The 12,610-nt window shown below is 34.2% G+C and overlaps 1 protein-coding gene across 1 annotated transcript in view; it reads right to left on the bottom strand.

Moving 5' to 3' along the window:
• Nucleotides 1-529: 529 nt before the first annotated feature.
• The window catches only part of LOC137434852 (5-hydroxytryptamine receptor 3A), a 92,898-nt gene continuing 80,817 nt past the window's right edge, over nt 530-12,610 (bottom strand). Inside the window, exon 9 of the mRNA XM_068128002.2 lies at nt 530-1,410. Within this exon, the coding sequence (XP_067984103.2) occupies nt 1,286-1,410 (125 nt within the window). The 3' untranslated portion in view covers nt 530-1,285. The remainder of the gene's footprint in view (nt 1,411-12,610) is intronic.

Raw genomic sequence — 12,610 nt, 5'->3', positions numbered from 1 at the left:
TGAAGGTCCTTCTTGCCCGGTTGCTCAGTTTGGTCGGACATCCAGCTCTGGGAAGGGTCTGGGTCGTTCCATGTCCTTTCCATTTCCTAATGATGGAGCTCACTGTGCTCTTGGGAACTTTCGACACTCTAGAAATTGTTTTACACCCTTCCCCAGATCTATTCCCCCTCACAATTCTATATCGGAGTTCTACAGACAGTTCCTTGAACTTCATGGTAGAGTTTATGCTCCAAAATGCACAGTCAACTGTGGGACCTTATATAGAAAGGTGTGCTTCTTTCTACATCATGTCTAATCAATTGAATTGGCCACAGGTGGACTCAACTCAAGTTGTAGAGACATCTTAAGGATGATCAAAGGGAATTGGATGCACCTGAGCTCAAGTTGGAGTGTTATAGCAAAGGTTTTGCATACTTATTTACTCGAGACATTTCAGCTTTTCATTTTTAATACTTTGCAATAAAATTCTAAAAAGCAATTTCTACTTTGACATTATGGGGTATTATGTGTGTGTAAGTGACAAAAAAAATCAATTCAATCCATTTTAAATTCAGGCTTTGACATAACAAAGTGTGAAAACAGTCAAGGGGTGTGAATACTTTCTGAAGCCACTATGTGTTGAGGGGTGAGGTTCTCAAGGACCTTTGGGTCTCCAACCTGTGATTAAACTCTACTAGGGTCAATCCCATAACCTGAGTATCCTGCCCTGCTGTTTTTACCTCGTGAGCTCAAATCCAACCTAATGCCCAGTGTATGGTTGTCATGTGTCATTGTGTACTTGGATAGAGGGAAGTGTGGATAATGCTAAAGTGTTATTGATATGAAATCTCCAGCTAGATTATTTATTAAATGAAAACATATTATGTCCCAATAAGAAGTTGCATATTCCAAACAAGTTCAGGAATATGCAAATAAAGAATCTACCTATAGTTTGCATACGTCTGGTACGAGGATATAAATCAATAGGGATTGAAGGGATAACCGAAAGGGAAGAGCTCCTCCCAACTGTTAACCCCCATTTTAACTAAATGTTACTCCCAAAGGTAATTATCCCAATCCACCATCACAGTTTCAATATCTATGAGAATGAGAAACTGATAAGGGATGACGAAGAATGAAAATGTACTTAGAAGGCCTTTCAGAGGGATCAAGGTATTTTTTCTAAAATAAATGGGTCTCCACAGGGAAGTGCCAGGGACGCTTCATTCAAAAGGAACACTGCGAATAAATCATGTGGGTTTGGGAATGTGTTCATGAAACCAAAGTGTGTCGTAATAGTGAGATCTTATGACAACGCCCATGCGAGCACGAAGCCAACAACCACGCAGGTAATGAGCACCAGGTAGCACATGGTGAGGACCTTGTCCAGTTGGTATGCTTTCTCCATTAGGGTCATACCCTCTCTCGGGCCTTGGGGGATTTGAAAAACAAAAGGTAATATGTTAGAACAATAATCATGGACCACCATCCACAAAGACCTGTTTGGACCACAATTATGATCTAGTGGCTGCGACGATGAGCTCTTTATCTTTGTACAGAACAGATTATGAACTGAGAAACTTTGTACAGACACCTGTCGGAGGTATTTACTGAACACCTCTCTTACCTAACAATTGTACTTGTACTTCGGCCAGACAACTTGCCTGTCAATTATGGATAAGTGTCAGCGTTAAAGGTGATGACTGATGAGGTGTGGTACAACAGTTTGTATGTCCTCTGATGTTTAACTAGACCGGCCCCATGCCAAATAAATAAATATCCTGCCATGCAGCTCATAGAGACCATTGGGAGGGAGAGGTGTACACTAATTGATTGATTAATTGCATAATTAAAATCAACAAATAATGATCATACAATATTTTCGTAATCCCTCCCATACAACACCCTCCCATACCCTCCAGGTCTTTAAAACAGCTGTTCACCACCATCTCTTATCCTCCCCCATCCAAAACCTTGATCTTTTCTACCCCCGCTAATTTCGGTCCCCTTGTGTTTTATACCTCTCCCCCCTTCCCCCCTCCCCTTCCCACGCCTCCTGCCCCCAAGCCCTCTAACCTCCCACACTTCTCCCTGCTCTCAAATGTTGTGGTTGTGTGCTTCCCCTTCTCTCCCCATCTTGTCTTCCGCTCCCTCTTTTTGTATGTTTTGTTTGTCTGGTTGATTTGTTTGTGAAATAAATGTTAGCTCTTTCACGAGCCTCGATTCAGTATACAAAAAAAAAAAAAAAAAAAAAAAAAAAATCCATTTGTGAAAGAATTTTAATTCTTTTAATTATTTAAATTAATAATAATTTTAATTAAGAAAGAAGAAAGATAATTTATTTTGATATATCTCGGAATTAGAAGAGAAAAACATCATTTAAGAATACGAATTAAAAACACCTCACAGCCACGAAATTAAAAACACCTCACAGCCACAAAATATCTAATTAAAAACACCTCACAGCCACGAAATATGTAATTAAAAACACCTCACAGCCACAAAATATGTAATTAAAAACACCTCACAGCCACGAAACATGAAGTTAAAAACACCTCACAGCCACAAAACACGAAATTAAAAACACCTCACAGCCATAAAATGTGCAATTAAAAACACTTCACAGCCACGAAACACGAAATTAAAAACACCTCACAGCCACAAAATATGTAATTAAAAACACTTCACAGCCACGAAACACGAAATTAAAAACACTTCACAGCCACAAAATATGTAATTAAAAACACTTCACAGCCACGAAACACGAAATTAAAAACACTTCACAGCCACAAAATATCTAATTAAAAACACTTCACAGCCACGAAACACGAAATTAAAAACACTTCACAGCCACAAAATATGTAATTAAAAACACTTCACAGCCACGAAACACGAAATTAAAAACACTTCACAGCCACAAAATATGTAATTAAAAACACTTCACAGCCACAAAATATGTAATTAAAACCACTTCACAGCCACAAAATATGTAATTAAAAACACTTCACAGCCACAAAATATGTAATTAAAAACACTTCACAGCCACAAAGTATGTAATTAAAAACACTTCACAGCCACTAAACACGAAATTAAAAACACTTCACAGCCACAAAATATGTAATTAAAAACACCTCACAGCCACAAAGTATGTAATTAAAAACACCTCACAGCCACAAAATATGTAATGAAAAACACTTCACAGCCACAAAATATGTAATTAAAAACACTTCACAGCCACTAAACACGAAATTAAAAACACTTCACAGCCACAAAATATGTAATTAAAAACACCTCACAGCCACAAAATATGTAATTAAAAACACCTCACAGCCACAAAATATGTAATTAAAAACACCTCACAGCCACAAAATATGTAATGAAAAACACTTCACAGCCACAAAATATGTAATTAAAAACACTTCACAGCCACAAAACAGGGAATTAAAAACACTTCACAGCCACGAAACACGAAATTAAAAACACTTCTCAGCCACGAAACACGAAATTAAAGACACTTCTCAGCCACAAAATATGTAATTAAAAACACTTCACAGCCACAAAACAGGAAATTAAAAACACTTCACAGCCACGAAACACGAAATTAAAAACACTTCTCAGGAACAAAATATGTAATTAAAAACACTTCACAGCCACAAAATACGAAATTAAAAACACCTCACAGCCGCAAAATATGTAATTAAAAACACCTCACAGCTACAAAACTCGAAATTAAAAACACCTCACAGCCACAAAATATGTAATTAAAAACACCTCACAGCCACGAAACATGAAGTTAAAAACACTTCACAGCCACAAAACACGAAATTAAAAACACCTCACAGCCACGAAACACGAAGCTAAAAACACCTCACAGCCACAAAATATGTAATTAAAAACACCTCACAGCCACGAAACATGAAGTTAAAAACACCTCACAGCCACAAAATATGTAATTAAAAACACCTCACAGCCACAAAGTATGTAATTAAAAACACTTCACAGCCATGAAACACGAAATTAAAAACACTTCATAGCCACAAAATATGTAATTAAAAACACTTCACAGCCACGAAACACGAAATTAAAAACACTTCACAGCCACAAAGTATGTAATTAAAAACACTTCACAGCCACGAAATATGTAATTAAAAACTCTTCACAGCCACAAAACACGAAATTAAAAACATCTCACAGCCACAAAATATGTAATTAAAAACACCTCACAGCCACAAAATATGTAATTAAAAACACTTCACAGCCATGAAACACGAAATTAAAAACACTTCATAGCCACAAAATATGTAATTAAAAACACTTCACAGCCACGAAACACGAAATTAAAAACACTTCACAGCCACAAAGTATGTAATTAAAAACACTTCACAGCCACGAAACACGAAATTAAAAACACTTCACAGCCACAAAGTATGTAATTAAAAACACTTCACAGCCACGAAACACGAAATTAAAAACACTTCACAGCCACAAAGTATGTAATTAAAAACACTTCACAGCCACGAAACACGAAATTAAAAACACTTCACAGCCACAAAGTATGTAATTAAAAACACTTCACAGCCACAAAATATGTAATGAAAAACACTTCACAGCCACAAAATATGTAATTAAAAACACTTCACAGCCACAAAATATGTAATTAAAAACACTTCACAGCCACAAAATATGTAATTAAAAACACCTCACAGCCACAAAATATGTAATGAAAAACACTTCACAGCCACAAAATATGTAATTAAAAACACCTCACAGCCACAAAGTATGTAATTAAAAACACTTCACAGCCACAAAATACGAAATTAAAAACACCTCACAGCCGCAAAATATGTAATTAAAAACACCTCACAGCTACAAAACTCGAAATTAAAAACACCTCACAGCCACAAAATATGTAATTAAAAACACCTCACAGCCACGAAACATGAAGTTAAAAACACTTCACAGCCACAAAACACGAAATTAAAAACACCTCACAGCCACGAAACACGAAGCTAAAAACACCTCACAGCCACAAAATATGTAATTAAAAACACCTCACAGCCACGAAACATGAAGTTAAAAACACCTCACAGCCACAAAATATGTAATTAAAAACACCTCACAGCCACAAAGTATGTAATTAAAAACACTTCACAGCCATGAAACACGAAATTAAAAACACTTCATAGCCACAAAATATGTAATTAAAAACACTTCACAGCCACGAAACACGAAATTAAAAACACTTCACAGCCACAAAGTATGTAATTAAAAACACTTCACAGCCACGAAACACGAAATTAAAAACACTTCACAGCCACAAAGTATGTAATTAAAAACACTTCACAGCCACAAAACACGAAATTAAAAACATCTCACAGCCACAAAATATGTAATTAAAAACACCTCACAGCCACAAAATATGTAATTAAAAACACTTCACAGCCATGAAACACGAAATTAAAAACACTTCATAGCCACAAAATATGTAATTAAAAACACTTCACAGCCACGAAACACGAAATTAAAAACACTTCACAGCCACAAAGTATGTAATTAAAAACACTTCACAGCCACGAAACACGAAATTAAAAACACTTCACAGCCACAAAGTATGTAATTAAAAACACTTCACAGCCACGAAACACGAAATTAAAAACACTTCACAGCCACAAAGTATGTAATTAAAAACACTTCACAGCCACGAAACACGAAATTAAAAACACTTCACAGCCACAAAGTATGTAATTAAAAACACTTCACAGCCACAAAATATGTAATGAAAAACACTTCACAGCCACAAAATATGTAATTAAAAACACTTCACAGCCACAAAATATGTAATTAAAAACACTTCACAGCCACAAAATATGTAATTAAAAACACCTCACAGCCACAAAATATGTAATGAAAAACACTTCACAGCCACAAAATATGTAATTAAAAACACCTCACAGCCACAAAGTATGTAATTAAAAACACTTCACAGCCACAAAATATGTAATTAAAAACACTTCACAGCCACAAAATATGTAATTAAAAACACTTCACAGCCACAAAATATGTAATTAAAAACACTTCACAGCCACGAAACACGAAATTAAAAACACTTCACAGCCACAAAATATGTAATTAAAAACACTTCACAGCCACGAAACACGAAATTAAAAACACTTCACAGCCACAAAATATGAAATTAAAAACACTTCACAGCCACAAAATATGTAATTAAAAACACTTCACAGCCACGAAACACGAAATTAAAAACACTTCACAGCCACAAAATATGTAATGAAAAACACTTCACAGCCACGAAACACGAAATTAAAAACACTTCACAGCCACAAAATATGAAATTAAAAACACTTCACAGCCACAAAATATGTAATTAAAAACACTTCACAGCCACAAAATATGTAATTAAAAACACTTCACAGCCACGAAACACGAAATTAAAAACACTTCACAGCCACAAAATATGTAATTAAAAACACTTCACAGCCACGAAACACGAAATTAAAAACACTTCACAGCCACAAAGTATGTAATGAAAAACACTTCACAGCCACAAAATATGTAATTAAAAACACTTCACAGCCACGAAACACGAAATTAAAAACACTTCACAGCCACAAAGTATGTAATGAAAAACACTTCACAGCCACGAAACACGAAATTAAAAACACTTCACAGCCACAAAATATGTAATTAAAAACACTTCACAGCCACAAAATATGAAATTAAAAACACTTCACAGCCACAAAATATGTAATTAAAAACACTTCACAGCCACAAAATATGTAATTAAAAACACCTCACAGCCACGAAACACGAAATTAAAAACACTTCATAGCCACGAAACACGAAATTAAAAACACCACACAGCCACAAAACACGAAATAAAAAACACTTCACAGCCACAAAACATGAAATTAAAAACACCACAGCCATGAAACATGAAATTAAAAACACTTCATAGCCACGAAACACGAAATTAAAAACACTTCACAGCCACAAAATATGTAATTAAAAACACTTCACAGCCACAAAATATGTAATTAAAAACACTTCACAGCCACAAAATATGTAATTAAAAACACTTCATAGCCACGAAACACGAAATTAAAAACACTTCACAGCCACGAAACATGAAATTAAAAACACTTCACAGCCACGAAACATGAAATTAAAAACACTTCACAGCCACAAAACACGAAATAAAAAACACTTCACAGCCACGAAACATGAAATTAAAAACACTTCACAGCCACAAAACACGAAATTAAAAACACTTCACAGCCACAAAACACGAAATTAAAAACACTTCACAGCCACAAAATATGTAATTAAAAACACTTCACTGCGACAAAACACGAAATTAAAAACACCTCACAGCCACGAAACACGAAGTTAAAAACACCTCACAGCCACGAAACACGAAGTTAAAAACACCTCACAGCCACGAAACATGAAGTTAAAAACACCTCACAGCCACAAAATATGTAATTAAAAACACCTCACAGCCATGAAACACGAAGTTAAAAACACTTCACAGCCACAAAGTATGTAATTAAAAACACTTCACAGCCACAAAATATGTAATGAAAAACACTTCACAGCCACAAAATATGTAATTAAAAACACTTCACAGCCACAAAATATGTAATTAAAAACACTTCACAGCCACAAAATATGTAATTAAAAACACCTCACAGCCACAAAATATGTAATGAAAAACACTTCACAGCCACAAAATATGTAATTAAAAACACCTCACAGCCACAAAGTATGTAATTAAAAACACTTCACAGCCACAAAATACGAAATTAAAAACACCTCACAGCCGCAAAATATGTAATTAAAAACACTTCACAGCCACGAAACACGAAATTAAAAACACTTCACAGCCACAAAATATGTAATTAAAAACACCTCACAGCTACAAAACTCGAAATTAAAAACACCTCACAGCCACAAAATATGTAATTAAAAACACCTCACAGCCACGAAACATGAAGTTAAAAACACTTCACAGCCACAAAACACGAAATTAAAAACACCTCACAGCCACGAAACACGAAGCTAAAAACACCTCACAGCCACAAAATATGTAATTAAAAACACCTCACAGCCACGAAACATGAAGTTAAAAACACCTCACAGCCACAAAATATGTAATTAAAAACACCTCACAGCCACAAAGTATGTAATTAAAAACACTTCACAGCCATGAAACACGAAATTAAAAACACTTCATAGCCACAAAATATGTAATTAAAAACACTTCACAGCCACGAAACACGAAATTAAAAACACTTCACAGCCACAAAGTATGTAATTAAAAACACTTCACAGCCACGAAATATGTAATTAAAAACACTTCACAGCCACAAAACACGAAATTAAAAACATCTCACAGCCACAAAATATGTAATTAAAAACACCTCACAGCCACAAAATATGTAATTAAAAACACTTCACAGCCATGAAACACGAAATTAAAAACACTTCATAGCCACAAAATATGTAATTAAAAACACTTCACAGCCACGAAACACGAAATTAAAAACACTTCACAGCCACAAAGTATGTAATTAAAAACACTTCACAGCCACGAAACACGAAATTAAAAACACTTCACAGCCACAAAGTATGTAATTAAAAACACTTCACAGCCACGAAACACGAAATTAAAAACACTTCACAGCCACAAAGTATGTAATTAAAAACACTTCACAGCCACGAAACACGAAATTAAAAACACTTCACAGCCACAAAGTATGTAATTAAAAACACTTCACAGCCACAAAATATGTAATGAAAAACACTTCACAGCCACAAAATATGTAATTAAAAACACTTCACAGCCACAAAATATGTAATTAAAAACACTTCACAGCCACAAAATATGTAATTAAAAACACCTCACAGCCACAAAATATGTAATGAAAAACACTTCACAGCCACAAAATATGTAATTAAAAACACCTCACAGCCACAAAGTATGTAATTAAAAACACTTCACAGCCACAAAATATGTAATTAAAAACACTTCACAGCCACAAAATATGTAATTAAAAACACTTCACAGCCACAAAATATGTAATTAAAAACACTTCACAGCCACGAAACACGAAATTAAAAACACTTCACAGCCACAAAATATGTAATTAAAAACACTTCACAGCCACGAAACACGAAATTAAAAACACTTCACAGCCACAAAATATGAAATTAAAAACACTTCACAGCCACAAAATATGTAATTAAAAACACTTCACAGCCACGAAACACGAAATTAAAAACACTTCACAGCCACAAAATATGTAATGAAAAACACTTCACAGCCACGAAACACGAAATTAAAAACACTTCACAGCCACAAAATATGAAATTAAAAACACTTCACAGCCACAAAATATGTAATTAAAAACACTTCACAGCCACAAAATATGTAATTAAAAACACTTCACAGCCACGAAACACGAAATTAAAAACACTTCACAGCCACAAAATATGTAATTAAAAACACTTCACAGCCACGAAACACGAAATTAAAAACACTTCACAGCCACAAAGTATGTAATGAAAAACACTTCACAGCCACAAAATATGTAATTAAAAACACTTCACAGCCACGAAACACGAAATTAAAAACACTTCACAGCCACAAAGTATGTAATGAAAAACACTTCACAGCCACGAAACACGAAATTAAAAACACTTCACAGCCACAAAATATGTAATTAAAAACACTTCACAGCCACAAAATATGTAATTAAAAACACTTCACAGCCACAAAATATGTAATTAAAAACACTTCACAGCCACAAAATATGTAATTAAAAACACCTCACAGCCACGAAACACGAAATTAAAAACACTTCATAGCCACGAAACACGAAATTAAAAACACCACACAGCCACAAAACACGAAATAAAAAACACTTCACAGCCACAAAACATGAAATTAAAAACACCACAGCCATGAAACATGAAATTAAAAACACTTCATAGCCACGAAACACGAAATTAAAAACACTTCACAGCCACAAAATATGTAATTAAAAACACTTCACAGCCACAAAATATGTAATTAAAAACACTTCACAGCCACAAAATATGTAATTAAAAACACTTCATAGCCACGAAACACGAAATTAAAAACACTTCACAGCCACGAAACATGAAATTAAAAACACTTCACAGCCACGAAACATGAAATTAAAAACACTTCACAGCCACAAAACACGAAATAAAAAACACTTCACAGCCACGAAACATGAAATTAAAAACACTTCACAGCCACAAAACACGAAATTAAAAACACTTCACAGCCACAAAACACGAAATTAAAAACACTTCACAGCCACAAAATATGTAATTAAAAACACTTCACTGCGACAAAACACGAAATTAAAAACACCTCACAGCCACGAAACACGAAGTTAAAAACACCTCACAGCCACGAAACACGAAGTTAAAAACACCTCACAGCCACGAAACATGAAGTTAAAAACACCTCACAGCCACAAAATATGTAATTAAAAACACCTCACAGCCATGAAACACGAAGTTAAAAACACTTCACAGCCACAAAGTATGTAATTAAAAACACTTCACAGCCACAAAATATGTAATGAAAAACACTTCACAGCCACAAAATATGTAATTAAAAACACTTCACAGCCACAAAATATGTAATTAAAAACACTTCACAGCCACAAAATATGTAATTAAAAACACCTCACAGCCACAAAATATGTAATGAAAAACACTTCACAGCCACAAAATATGTAATTAAAAACACCTCACAGCCACAAAGTATGTAATTAAAAACACTTCACAGCCACAAAATACGAAATTAAAAACACCTCACAGCCGCAAAATATGTAATTAAAAACACCTCACAGCTACAAAACTCGAAATTAAAAACACCTCACAGCCACAAAATATGTAATTAAAAACACCTCACAGCCACGAAACATGAAGTTAAAAACACTTCACAGCCACAAAACACGAAATTAAAAACACCTCACAGCCACGAAACACGAAGCTAAAAACACCTCACAGCCACAAAATATGTAATTAAAAACACCTCACAGCCACGAAACATGAAGTTAAAAACACCTCACAGCCACAAAATATGTAATTAAAAACACCTCACAGCCACAAAGTATGTAATTAAAAACACTTCACAGCCATGAAACACGAAATTAAAAACACTTCATAGCCACAAAATATGTAATTAAAAACACTTCACAGCCACGAAACACGAAATTAAAAACACTTCACAGCCACAAAGTATGTAATTAAAAACACTTCACAGCCACGAAATATGTAATTAAAAACACTTCACAGCCACAAAACACGAAATTAAAAACATCTCACAGCCACAAAATATGTAATTAAAAACACCTCACAGCCACAAAATATGTAATTAAAAACACTTCACAGCCATGAAACACGAAATTAAAAACACTTCATAGCCACAAAATATGTAATTAAAAACACTTCACAGCCACGAAACACGAAATTAAAAACACTTCACAGCCACAAAGTATGTAATTAAAAACACTTCACAGCCACGAAACACGAAATTAAAAACACTTCACAGCCACAAAGTATGTAATTAAAAACACTTCACAGCCACGAAACACGAAATTAAAAACACTTCACAGCCACAAAGTATGTAATTAAAAACACTTCACAGCCACGAAACACGAAATTAAAAACACTTCACAGCCACAAAGTATGTAATTAAAAACACTTCACAGCCACAAAATATGTAATGAAAAACACTTCACAGCCACAAAATATGTAATTAAAAACACTTCACAGCCACAAAATATGTAATTAAAAACACTTCACAGCCACAAAATATGTAATTAAAAACACCTCACAGCCACAAAATATGTAATGAAAAACACTTCACAGCCACAAAATATGTAATTAAAAACACCTCACAGCCACAAAGTATGTAATTAAAAACACTTCACAGCCACAAAATATGTAATTAAAAACACTTCACAGCCACAAAATATGTAATTAAAAACACTTCACAGCCACAAAATATGTAATTAAAAACACTTCACAGCCACGAAACACGAAATTAAAAACACTTCACAGCCACAAAATATGTAATTAAAAACACTTCACAGCCACGAAACACGAAATTAAAAACACTTCACAGCCACAAAATATGAAATTAAAAACACTTCACAGCCACAAAATATGTAATTAAAAACACTTCACAGCCACGAAACACGAAATTAAAAACACTTCACAGCCACAAAATATGTAATGAAAAACACTTCACAGCCACGAAACACGAAATTAAAAACACTTCACAGCCACAAAATATGAAATTAAAAACACTTCACAGCCACAAAATATGTAATTAAAAACACTTCACAGCCACAAAATATGTAATTAAAAACACTTCACAGCCACGAAACACGAAATTAAAAACACTTCACAGCCACAAAATATGTAATTAAAAACACTTCACAGCCACGAAACACGAAATTAAAAACACTTCACAGCCACAAAGTATGTAATGAAAAACACTTCACAGCCACAAAATATGTAATTAAAAACACTTCACAGCCACGAAACACGAAATTAAAAACAC

The sequence above is a fragment of the Myxine glutinosa genome, chromosome 9 (genome assembly GCF_964187855.1).
Source record: "Myxine glutinosa chromosome 9, kmMyxGlut1.1, whole genome shotgun sequence".
Classification (NCBI taxonomy): Eukaryota; Metazoa; Chordata; class Myxini; order Myxiniformes; family Myxinidae; genus Myxine; species Myxine glutinosa.
The sequence above is the reverse complement of the archived record's forward strand: the minus strand, read 5'-3'. Positions and strand labels throughout refer to the sequence as shown.